The 13718-nt window shown below is 36.3% G+C and overlaps 1 protein-coding gene across 1 annotated transcript; it reads left to right on the forward strand.

The window, feature by feature from the left end:
• The first annotated feature begins 12329 nt into the window (after positions 1 to 12329).
• LOC147358071 (olfactory receptor 52A5-like) lies at positions 12330 to 13286 on the forward strand. Its single transcript, XM_086338445.1, has one exon. The coding sequence runs from the start codon at positions 12330 to 12332 to the stop codon at positions 13284 to 13286; it is 957 nt and encodes a 318-aa protein (XP_086194571.1).
• The last annotated feature ends 432 nt before the right edge of the window (positions 13287 to 13718 follow it).

The following is a 13718-nucleotide window of genomic DNA, read 5'->3' on the forward strand; positions in this document are numbered from 1 at the left end:
GATTCTTGAGTTTTCTGTTTGTTATATTTGTTGTTGTTTTTAATCTGCCAGCATGTTAGATGGTTTTAGGATCCTATTAGCACATGTCAATTCTCTGTTAATAAGATTATGGACTCTACCTCGGTAATGAAAGTAAGAATCAAAAAAGAGGGGAATTGTGAGCATAAATCTTTCCCTTTACTTGCAGATATGGTGATATAATGAACAATTCATAAAGGGGCTTCTAGGTGCAAGTAATGTATTCTCTTCTTCAACTGGGTTGTTACGTATTTATGCCTACTTTATGAAAAATTACTTAAGCTGTACAATATATTTCTATACATATGTTAGACTTCAACACAAAGTTTTAAAATATTAAGTCAATGAATTCTCAGAAATGAAACAAAACAAAGGAGAAAATGTATCAAGTTAAAGAAATTGCTATAGGTTAAAGAAGTCTAAAAGGACATGAATATTAAATGCATTGTGTATCTGAATTGGATTTGGGGCAAGAAAATAAAGGTATAGAAGTCTTTGAAAACTTGGAATATGGAATACTACTTAGGCTGTAATGTCTTTAGTGCTAAATGTCCAGATATTGGCTATACTACTATATACTATATTTCCCTAGGAAAAAGTTAATGTAATAGATTAACTTTTTCCTAGGGAAATATATAACAAAATAGTTAGCTTTAAAGGAATATTATGTCTCTAATTTACTCAAAAACACTTCAGAAAAATAATCTATCCAATTATCTACCTATCAATCCATCTATCTAGTCATTTGTTGAGTGATAAAGCAAAATGGGACAAAATGAAAAATCATTTGTGACCCTGGGTACATTGTATAAGGGAGTTTACTGTACTATTCTTGAAAAAGATTGCACATCAGGATACATTGTATTTTTATCAAGTACTTTTGAAAAATATTCTCAATTTAGAAATAGTTACCGTTATTTACTCATTCAGCCAAGCCAGAAACATCATTTGCTTTTGCTATTGTCCTCAGTTCTATAAAATGTACAGGTCTCAGTGATTATCTCTAAAATAAATTCTCAAATAAATTACCTTCTCTCTATTGTGTGTGTGAGTGTGTTCAGTTGTGTCCGACTCTTTGCAACCCCCTAGACTGTGGTCTGCTAGTTACCCCTGTCCATGAAATTCTCCAGGCAAGCATATAGGATTGGGTAGCCATTTCCTCCTCCAAGGGATCATCTTATTCCTGTTTTCAACCATACATAAGAGCCTATGAAGAAGAAAATAATATTTTTCATCTTTTATTTGCTGGCATTTTTCATACAAATGCTGTGTGGATTTTTCAACAGAAAGTATGAATCTGTATCTTATTCCTGATCTTATGCATATCAATATGTGTAGTTTTTTTACATTCTGAGTGCTCTCCTGCTTTTAGAACTTAGGCATTTCCTTCAAGGAATTTAGACCATTTTCCTTTTTGCCTCTATCCCTTCTAATGGCTCTCATAGCATGTATCACAACATTTTCTCTGTATGTAACTTCTTTTTTCACATAGATCTCATGTGTAATTTATATGTATACTCCTGACCTACACATATATGAAACATTTTAAATATGAACAAATACATATTGCTGAGGATTTAGAAAATGAACGCACGAAAATTCTACCACAACTTTCATAATGAGAATTTATTTTCACAATAGGATAATCTGCATGGTTTCCTAAAGAAGACAAAGCCTTCTCAGGTGACACAATGGTAAAGAATTCCCCTACCAGTGCAGGAGACACAAGAAATGTAGGTTCAATCTCTAGGTCAGGGAGATTCCCTGGAGTAGGAAATATCGACCCACTCCAGTATTATTTCCTGGAAAATTCCATAGACAGAGGAGCCAGGCAGTCTACAGTCCAAGGGGTTGCAAAGAGTTGGACCTGACTGAATGACTAAGCAGGCATGCACTAAAAAACATGTGGAAGAAGAGGTGTTTAATAATTTAATAATTAAATTAATAATTAATCATAATAATTACAAATAATAATAATTTAATCAGATAATATTTCCATAGTTGTAGAATAATTATTCCTACTCTTAAATTATCTTTAATTTCTACACTTTATTTTTAGAACAGTTTAAGTTTTACCAAAAAAAATAGGTAAAAAGTCAAAATTCCCATATAACCTTTCTCCCCTGAATAAATATTTAACTTAGCTACCTTTTTGATCTATTCGAGTCACCACGTTTATTTGGTATATCCTAAATTTAAAAACATGCATCTAGTAATTTTTCTAGTATGTTCTTTCTATAACATACTGACTCAAATTTTTTTTTAAAATTCATTGAGATGCAATTCACATACCATGTAACTCATCCTTTAAAGAGTACAAGTCTCTGGTTTTTGATATGTTCAAAAAATTGCACAATCAATACTACTATCAAATTCCAGAACATTTTCACCATCCCAATAAAGATAGTCCACTCCCATTAGCAGGTACTTCTCATTCTCCTGCCCCATTACAGGGCAACCATCTTTGCCTTTCTGTGTCTGTGCTTTCACTACCTTGGACATCTCATATAAGTGGAATGAAACAATATTTGGCTTTGTATGTCTGGCTCTCTTCTTAGAAAGAAACAATAATGAATAGGTAAGATAAATAAAGATAAGAAAGATGTCTACCTATCAATTAATGTACAGTTCTATCAAGATAATTAAACATAAGAAAGAAAGAATAATGAACTAAGAGAACACTTAGAATAATGTTCTCAAGGTTTCTTTGGGTTGTACATAAATAAGCATGTCATTTACCTTTATGCTTAAATGATATTCTATTGTATGATGTACCTGAATATGCTCTTGCACCAAGTAAGCAGATATCTGGCCAAATAAGCTTTTTCATGATCCTTTTCTCTCTGAATGGTAAGGATCACCATCTTAATTTAGACAATTTTACAAAAACAATAGGCATGTTCAGAACCTTCTCATTTTTATTTTTATTTTTCATATTTCATTTAATAATATTTCTTCTAATTTGATGAGTTTTATTAGCCATCTTGTAGTAAAGCTATTAGACTTCAATTTCTAACTGGTTATGATTTTAAATTGTTTTTTCTCTCTTTTGTTTTCTTTTAAAACATTGGGAAATAAGTGCCTTTTCTGAAAATTTGCTGTTTCCTAATTTATTTCACAAAGGCATACATTTCTATTAAAAATGCTTTGGAAAATTTCTTATTGATATTCAGGGTTCAAAGGAACTATAATACATGTGTCAACAAAACAAAACAAAAATCACATCATTTAGAAAACATATCCCCCACTCTTCTAACAGATTTTAACTAAGTAATATATAAGAATATATATGCCTCTAACATTCTACAGCACTTTCATGGCTTCAGGTTCAAACAGTTTTTGCATATTTTCTAAAAGTATATTGGGAGTCATTCAATAGGTCTATATTGGTCATTGCAATATGTATAGAGAGTATTTAACTTATATGCAGAATACATCATGAGAAACTCTGGGCTGGAAGAAGCACAAGCTGGAATCAAGATTGCCAGGAGAAATATCCATAACCTCAGATATGCAGATGACACCACCCTTATGGCAGAAAGTGAAGAGGAACTAAAAAAGCCTCTTGATGAAAGTGAAAGTGGAGAGTAAAAAAGTTGGCTTAAAACTCAACATTCAGGAAACGAAGATCATGGCATCTGGTCCCATCACTTCATGGAAAATAGATGGGGAAACAGTGAAAACAGTGAAAACAGCTCCAAAATCACTGCAGATGGTGACTGCAGCCATGAAATTAAAAGATGCTTACTCCTTGGAAGAAAAGTTATGACCAACCTAGACAGCATATTGAAAAGCAGAGACATTACTTTGCCAACAAAGGTCAGTCCAGTCAAGGCTATGGTTTTTCCAGTGGTCATGTATGGATGTGAAAGTTGGACTGTGAATAAAGCTGAGCGCCAAAGATGCTTTTGAATTGTGGTATTGAAGACTCTTGAGAGTCCCTTGGATGGCAAGGAGATCCAACCAGTCCATTCTGAAGGAGATTAGTCCTGGGTGTTTCAATGTAAGGACTGATGTTGAAGCTAAAACTCCAATACTTTGCCCACCTCATGTGAAGAGTTGACTCATTGGAAAAGACTCTGATGCTGGGAGGGATTGGGGGCAGGAGGAGAAGGGGACGACAGAGGATGAGATGGCTGAATGGCATCACTGACTCGATGGACGTGAGTCTGAGTGAACTCCTGGAGTTGGTGATGGACAGGGAGGCCTGGTGTGCTGCGATTCATGGGGTCACAAAGAGTCGGACACGACTGAGTGACGGAACTGAACTGAACTGAATACATAGACTTCAGACTCTGTGGTCCTTACCTCCATCTACTTCATGTACTATCTGAAAAGCAGTAATCTTGATTTTCCTGAAAATATTTCATTTAACCATGGGTTCACCTGTTACTTCAGTGGGCTATTGGCACTCTGATAAGTACTGGTTTTGTGTTTTTGTTTTTTTTTTTCTGGTTCAGATTCTCAGCTACAGCTGATTCTAATCTGCTCATGTGAATCACTGAGTGCCCAGGGGCAAAGGCACACACACACTCTGATCCAGGCTGAGTTAGTTTACCTGTATATCTGCTCACAATCCTATACCATTGCTTTTTCTGAAAGTGAAAGTTGCTCAGTCGTGACAGACTCTGCGACCCCATGAACTGTATAGCCCACCAGGTTCCTCTGTCCAGGGAATTCTCCAGGCCAGAATACTGAAATGGGTTGCCATTCCCTTCTCCAGGGAATCTTCCAGATCCAGGGATCAAAACCAGGTCTCCTGCCTGCAGGCAGATTCTTTATAGTCTGAGCCACCAGGGAAGCCCATTGCTTTTCCTAGGATGATGATAATTTTATGGCAGTTTAATAGAGGATGAAGTCAGAGAGTCTTTTAATTCAAAAGGAACATGACTAATAAATAGTGCCTAACCCAATGATCAGAGAAGGCAATGTCACCCTACTCTGGTACTCTTGCCTGGAAAATCCCATGGGCAGAGGAGCCTGGTAGGCTGCAGTCCATGGGGTCGCTAAGAGTCGGACACGACTGAGCGACTTCATTTTCACTTTTCACTTTCATGCATTGGAGAAGGAAATGGCAACCCACTCCAGTGTTCTTGCCTGAAGAATCCCAGGAACAGGAGCCTGGTGGGCTGCCATCTATGTGGTCGTACAGAGTCGGACACGACTGAAGTAACTTAGCAGCAGCAGCAGCAGCCCAATGATACAGGACAAAACCAGTGTGACTTCAAGTATGGCCATCTGGTAATCCAGGGTTATTAGCCACTCTCTTTTGTTCTTTTCAGTGAATCAAAGTTTATTCCTTTCTCTTCTTGATACTGAAACTTAAAAACACTATTGTGAGGCACAAACCTTTCTTTCAACCAAGTGAATAACTCTCATGTGGAAATTGATATCAATTTTAGACACTAAATTTTTTAAAAATATATACCATCCTTTCATAACAATTCTGAACATAACTGGGATAATTTGGTGAGAGCTGGTTTGGATATGGGATAGATTTGTGTCCCAAATTTTGCATAGAAGAAGCTCAGAAAATGACTGGTAGCTGAGGCTCTGAGGTGAATGTTCCCAGGTCAGCCCCCATCATGGGACTAAACAAGAAGTCAGTCCTTCTCTGACTAAAATTAGATTACAAAAAATATATATATATATGTATGTATGTATGTATGTATGTATTTTACTTCTCTGTCAGCATGTCTTGGATGGTTATTTTGAACATTTAAAGATGTTTGTCTTACCTTTATTGTTTCATTATTTTTGTAAATAAATATCACTGACTTGTTTTGTGCTGTCTTGAGGCACTGTCCTCTTAAGAAATTTTTAGAAGGAGGTTCATTTTGGTTCCCAGTCCTAAAGTGAAACCAAAGTTTGAGAATTTTTTTAGATGCAGAACCAGCTATTAGAGATAAATCTTATATGCTCTGAATGTGCCTTCTTTTTCATTCCTGTCTCCAGTGAACCTGAAAGCTCTCCAGGGATTGGTGAAAACCAGTCCCCAGGTGCATCCTAGAGTATAAAGCATTCACTCTTCACTATCTGAAATGTCAGAACGTTTACTACTTTATAGTTTCTATTTGTACTACCACAGATGATCTCTGGTAAGTCTTTGGGTTTGAGACTCTGCACTGAGTGTGGGAAAGTGGAGGATTGGTTTCAAAAAGATGTATATGTCATACAATCAATCCAATTCCAGTATGTAAAAAAAAAAAAAAAGGTAATACAATCTTACAGTAGCTGAATGTTTAGTCACCAGAGAGATGTGTCTCATGCTTTTCACAACATTTCTGAATCACTTAGCCACACTTGGTAACAAATTTAAAAATGAAGTTGAAAAATAAAGGTATTTAGAGATTGGTATCTGTGCTCATGGATTAATGGAAAACTTATTTGTTAAAAGGTCAGGAAATTATACATGTTTACTTCCCTGATAGCTCAGTTAGTAAAGAATCTGCCTGCAATGCAGAAGATCCTGGTTCAATTCCTGGGTTGGGAAGATTCACTGGAGCAGGGATAGGTTACCTACTCCAGTATTCTTGGGCTTCCCTTGTGACTCAGCTGGTAAAGAACCCACCTGCAATGCGGGAGACATGGGTTTGATCCCTGGCTTGGAAAGATCCCCTAGAGAAGGGAAAGGCTACCCACTCCAGTATTCTAGCCTGGAGAATCCCATGAACTGTATAGTCCATGGGGTCACAAAGAGTCGGACCTGACTGAGCGACTTTCACTTTCACGTTCACACTGGAAACAATGGAGGAAAAACCTGCCTTCAAGTAATTCAGTAAAAACACTTATTCAGATAAAGTGTTCATTAAATATCACAAGTTATTTGTGAGAAGATAAATGTCTGTTGATTAATAACTGGCATTTATTGACAGATCAATATGTTTTATGTTTCCTTCCAACTATTTAGATGGATTTTGTCATTAATAATCAAAGTCACATGGTAGTTAGTTTCTATCTATGAATATTGCTTGAGAAATAAAGAAATTGATACAATTCAAAGTTTTATACCTGGGTGCAGAGAAGGCAAACATAAGTAGTAGTATCCAGATTTTAAACTCCCTTGGCTTACTGCAGATCTTGGGCAATTAACTGCCATGACCCATGGCTATTATATATCATTGAATTGAAGATTTAGGACTTTAAGAAGAAATTAAGAAGGAAGCCATTTAAGGCTCATTATAAAGAATATCTATTTGACATTTGGAGCTGTCCTGAAATGTGGCACGCTATCTCAGAAACAAATAGTCCTCTATATTCATGAGGACTTGAGACAGAGAAGGGTGGGTGAATGTCAGAGAGTTCATAGAGGAAAGATTCCTGAGGTTGTAGAAAGTGTGGAATTAGAGCCCTGAATTCCTTAAATCTTTTACATCTTGAAATTTAGCTGATTCAAAATTGGAGTTGTAACACTAATAATTCATGTTTTATGCTGTAAACATGATCCAGGTATATTTACCCTGGCTTATGAATTTCAAGAGCTTAAGATACCTTTCTTCAGTCTTCTAAATCTGCTTACATTTGTATACACAGAGTTCCTTTCAGCTTTTCTTCTGTCATTCATAGCTGAAATTCTCAAGGAAAAACCTCCTTTAGCCTCATCTCTCCTTTTCTGCTGCATAAAGTCAATGAGTCTCACAGATTTTTATTCCTTGTTATTCTTTTGCTATACCATAATACTTCATAATGCAGTGTATGGACTATCACTAGTATCATTCTGACTGGGTCTGTTAACACTTAGCTGCCGCATCTTACAAGCCATCCATCAAACTGCCAACAGAGGGAATTCTTTACCTTCCAAAAAAAAGTGTCCTTCCACCAAAAATATAAAACCATTTGGTTTAAAACACTTTACATTTGATATTATTTCCTTCTATTAGCCATCATTTCTGCTTATGAAATGATTTATATGTGAAAAATATTTATATGGAGACAATGTCACCATAACTCACATGAAAGTGAAAATGAAGTCGCTCAGTCGTATCTGACTCTTAGCGACCCCATGGACTGTAGCCCACCAAGCTCCTCCATCCATGGGATTCTCCAGGCAAGAGTACTGGAGTGGGTTGCCATTTCCTTCTCCAGGGGATCTTCCCTACCCAGAGATCGAACACAGGTCTCCCACATTGCAGGCAGACGCTTTAACCTCTGAGCAACCAGGGAAGCCCTTGTGATTTTTGTACAAACTATTTTCTCTTACCATGACTGTCTCAGTCTCTTTTATCTAGTAATTTCTACTGAAAAATTATTCCCCTTCATAGGCAATTTATTCTTCCCATTTTGATTAAAAGTACATAATCATTCATCTTATTAATTTAAAAGTGCTTTTTCTGTATAACTGTATAATAATGTTTAGCAACCAGGATGATGTTCTTTTCCCTACACATCTATGGGCTATTTGATGACATCTAAATACCTTTTGAGTGCCAAGATGAGCAAGAGCTACTGACATCTAATGTGTACAAAATAAGGATGTTGTAAATCTCTACAAATGCAGAGAATTACCCCAAAACAAAAATTTATCTGACCTAGACCTTGGTGGCCCCCCTGGTGGCTCAGTGGTAAAGACTCTGCCTGCAATGTAGGAGACCTAGGTTCAACCCCTGATCAGGAAGATCCGGTCCACTGGAGAAGGAAATGGCAACCCACTCCAGTATTTTTCCCTGGGAAATCCTGTGGGCAGAGGAGCATAGTGGGCCATAGTCTACGAGGTCACAAGGAGTCAGACACTACTTAGCAACTAAACATCAACATATCTTGGTAATTGTACCCTGCTTAGGAAACACTGCCCCAGAAAATTGTCATTAGGACTCATGAAGTTAGAGTCAATGAAAAAATTAATCTAAGAAGCAAGTTTAAAATTTTATTTGGGACAAATTGAAGATTATAATCCAGGAACAACATCTCAGAAAAATCTGTGGACTGTTCCCTCTATTAGAAATGAAAGCACAGTTATATAAATTTTAGGGCGAAGAAAGTTGTACTTTGAATGATGTATTATTGACAGTTTATATAATCCAGATCTCCAAGAACAACGTGGTGGGTCATTGCAACCCCTTATAAGATTAAGAAGGAATGTTACCTTTTAAGGAGTTGTGGTGTCAGGAGAATGTTGTTCTTTCTAATGAAGCAGGTATTTCTGCCCATGGGCTAGTTTGGTCTGATGCTTAAGACAGATAAACAATGCAATCTAGGGGGAGAGAAGAGGTCAAAGGCAGAGAAAATAATTTCATGTTTAAATTATTTGTCTTCTCCATAAAATAAGAATTTTCTTTCTCAGTAGGAATATAAAACTATCATCTGGAAAGGTAACTACATTTTTCATAAGAGATATTGTCTTTTAGATTGAAGGCACACTTTTCTATTTCTATATCTGCTCATTTGTTTACTGCTGTCTTCTCTTTTGCTCACTTTCCTTTCTGCAATTATTCACAATATTAACTTACCTAGAGCTATGGCTTCCATGTTTTATGGATTCTCTGGGTCAAGTATTCCTTATACAGCCATGTTAAATCGCTCAAATATTCTGGATAAAGAGAGTAGCCTGTATTTTTGAGTCAAACCATAGAGATTGTTAGCAAGTATATGGATACCATGATGTTCCAAGTGGGGTCCTATGCCAGACAAGTAGCATCTAACAAACATGTACTATAATGTATATAGTAAAACTATTTGGTAAATTAAGAAGCTAACCTAAGAGTTGTCCTCTTTCAGATCCTGAGAGGAACAATCTCATTGAAATCTTTTGTGTATTTTAATACAGTCCATCCTGATTTAGCTGTACTCTGAATGTATCTCCTAATATTTACTGAATTATAGCTGTAAAAATCTCAGAAGACACAAATTACTTTTTTGTTTTACCTAGATCAATATCCCTGGAGAAGGCAATGGCACCCCACTCCAGTACTCTTGCTTGGAAAATCCCAGGGGCAGAGGAGCCTGGTGGGCTGCCGTCTATGGGGTCGCACAGAGTGGGACACGACTGAAGTGACTTAGCGAGTGAGCGAGCGAGATCAACATCCCATATAATTTAGAACAAAGTACATTTACTTATGGGCTTCCCTGGTGGCTCACTGGCAAAGAATCTGCCTCTCAGTGCAGGAGATGAGGGTTCGATTCCTGGGTTGGAAGATCCCCTGAAGGAGGAAATGGCAACCCACTCCATGGCAACTTCCTTGGGAAATCCCATGGACAGAGGAGGGCTACAGTTCATGGGGTAGCAAAAGAGTCAGTCATGACTTAGCGACTGAACAAAAACAAATATTTATTTATATTATTTATAAATATATTATTTTTAAATATATTATTTATAAATTAACAAGTCTTAGCTTTTCATTTGAGAAGGAAATGGCAGTCCAGCATTCTTGCCTGGAGAATTGCAGGGACGGGGGAGCCTGGTGGGCTGCCGTCTGTATGGTCGCACAGAGTTGGACACGACTGAAATGACTTAGCAGCAGCAGCTTTTCATTAATAAAATAGGGTAATGTTGCCAATATAATAGAGGAAAATTTAAAAAATTAAAAATTTACAAACTTAAAAAGATAATATAATACTTATTTAACAATGTTTGACACTACTTTTTGAGTTTCAAGCACTCAGCACAATGTAAGTACATCATAGTTATATGATAAATACATTGATATTTGTTCTATAGTTGGTGTAAATAATACTTTCATTATAGTGGATGCTTAATTAATATGTATTTAATAAAATCATTAGGAAATAAACTTCTCAAATGTTAATTTCTGATTTGAAAAACATCTGCTTTGGTATATTGTGTATATGCTCCAAGGAGAATTCCTAAACATGAGTGTCCAAAAGGAAAGCCTTGTTCATAAGGGAATAAGTTTTAAGAAAAATAAGCAACAAATGCTCTTGCAATTGACCTCAGGTAGGATAGATATATCTTTTTGTCTGTGAGAGAATCTAAGCTTATCAGGGCAGACAACTTGAAGGATGAAGGAGAGGATATGAGCAGAGATTCTTCTTATTCCAAATCTGTTGTTTTAGGACTTTCTCATAGTCTTTGTTTTATATTTGCTTTAATGGTTCCAAAAAGGAGCTTTACAATTAGTCAAAAAATATTTACTAATTAGTAAATTAATATTTTGCTTTTCCTGGGGTTAAACACACACATATCAGTATACATGTATTCACAGAAGAAATAGTAGGGGATTGGCAGCCTGGAAAAACCCCAAAGAGTTTGGAAAATGATAAGACAAAGTCACTTATAGGAGGTCTTGAAAGTGAATAGTGGTATGAATGAAGTAACTACTGAAGGGCATAGACAAATAAGGAGCTGAATCTGGTTCTATGAAATAAAATTGTGTAAAAGAAAAATGTTAACTATAGAAATTGTATTTTGAGTGGCTTTTAGATGCATAAGGCTTTAAGTAAAGGAAACATTATATTTAACACAAGTTCTTATGTTATTGCAAATAATTAAGAAAAAAAAATAGCTTTTCAGACCTAATGGTTATTGGTAAAGAGGGAGAAGAACAGAAGACTTAGGCTGACACTTGAAATTGAATACAAGTGATGTGTACATTGCAGGGCATAGAACAAATCCTTGGGAACTAAGGATATGGGGATAACATCCATGACTTTTAAAAGTAATGGATTTATTTTCTGAGAGGTTAAGTAGAGGAAGGTAAAGATGTGTGACTCATTTTTGGGAAAACATTGAAAGTTTGAATAATTAGTTTAAAGCACTTGGAGAGAGTGTATTTCAGAGGGATCTGGCCAAGAAGAAACCAATTTAAGAGAAAAAAAAAAATAGTGAGCTGCAAAACTGAAAAATATTCTAATCAAACTTGCTTTCTGATTATGACCAAACAGAAAGAGTTATTACTACTATAGATCCTTCATACCAGATCTAGGTACAGTCTAATCTTCAAATTCATTACTTTGAATTAGATGAATTTTTCCCTCAATTCCAATTGGTATGTGACTAAAAAAGAAAGAAAGCACTGATGATTAGCACTCATAAAAGCACAAGCTAAGGGGAATTTCTTTCATTAGTCGTGGACCAGAAAGAAGCCATACAGTATGTTCACTTAGTTTTTCTCACTGAAAAAAATAAAGGCATGCAGAAACATAGAATCTGATGATTGACTACTTAAAGACATTGAGAAAAGAGATGGAAAATTAGAGAGGAGTCATTGGGCAGAGAAAGTAAGATGGTATCCTCCTAGTCTAACTAAAGCATATTTTGCTGAAATAACTCATTCTAATTTTTAATTTTTCAGTTTTAACAGGAATTAAAAGATGACATAGAAGTAGCACTTCTTGATTCTACTACTCACATCACCATGCTCAGACCCAATGGCTCAGTCTTCACGCCCTCTGTACTAACACTCATCGGGATTCCTGGCCTGGAGTCAGTGCAGTGTTGGATCGGGATTCCATTCTGTTTCATGTACCTTATGGCAGTGATTGGGAATACATTAATTTTAGTGATAATCAAATATGAAAACAGCCTTCATAGTCCAATGTACATTTTTCTGGCCATGCTGGGGGCCACAGACATTGCACTTAGCACATGTATTCTTCCCAGAATGTTAGGCATCTTTTGGTTTCACTTGACAGAGATTTCCTTTGATGCCTGTCTTCTACAAATGTGGCTTATTCACTCATTCCAGGCAACCGAATCAGGTGTTTTACTGGCCATGGCCCTAGATCGCTATGTGGCCATCTGTAACCCCTTGAGACATGCCAGCATCTTCTCCCAAAAACTCTTGACTCACATTGGAATCGGTGTAATACTCAGGGCTGTCGTTCTTGTAGCACCATGCATAGTGCTTATCAAATATCGTCTTAAATTCTACCGAACCACAGTCATCTCCCACTCTTACTGTGAGCACATGGCCATTGTGAAACTGGCTACTGAAGATATACGGATCAACAAGATATTAGGCCTGTTTGTTGCCTTCACTATCTTAGGATTTGATATCAGCTTTATCACTTTGTCCTATTTTCAGATTTTTGTCACTGTCTTTCAACTGCCCCAGAAGGAAGCAAGATTGAAAGCCTTTAATACATGCATCGCTCATATTTGTGTCTTCCTGCAGTTCTACCTCCTTGGCTTCTTCTCTTTCTTCACACACAGGTTTGGTTCTCACATCCCACCATACGTTCACATCCTTTTATCTAGCCTTTACCTTTTAGTTCCACCTTTTCTCAACCCAATCGTCTATGGAGTGAAGACCAAACAAATTCGTGACCGTGTCCTGAAAATGATCTTCTCCAAAAACCATCCTGATCATTAGTGGCTCCTTCTGTAGAGATTTTAGGTTAGTTTAAAGTAGCAACTTTAATATGGTGAAAAGTTACATCATGAACGAATATCTACATCTGAAAACAATCTTTAAAGCTCAAATGCTGATAATTTAACAAGCCCTCAAATACTTAAAAGCTTTGGTTTGCTATTCACATAAAGAACAAGCTTCCTTATGATGAGATTTCAAATTGTTTCTGTTACTCTTGTTTGGTCCTGTTTATTTAAATCTAGAATGTCCCTTCTAGCAGCACATATTGACAGCAAAATTGAAGAAAACAGCACTTCATTTCCAGTAATTTTCAAGCACCATGAAATATATTAATATTTTTAGGCTGCTAAACCAATTCAAAGCTATAATTCTAGCTATGTTTCACTTTATAGTATTTGTTTATGAATCTATATTTTGATTTTTTGAAATCAC

This window comes from Bos grunniens, chromosome 15, assembly GCF_055505025.1.
Source record: "Bos grunniens cultivar Pamir isolate PY7600 chromosome 15, Bosgru_T2T1.0, whole genome shotgun sequence".
Classification (NCBI taxonomy): Eukaryota; Metazoa; Chordata; class Mammalia; order Artiodactyla; family Bovidae; genus Bos; species Bos grunniens.

What these genes read in the sequence shown, in the direction of transcription:
- LOC147358071 (XM_086338445.1), top strand. Translation starts at nt 12,330, where the DNA reads ATGCTCAGACCCAATGGCTCAGTCTTCACGCCCTCTGTACTAACACTC.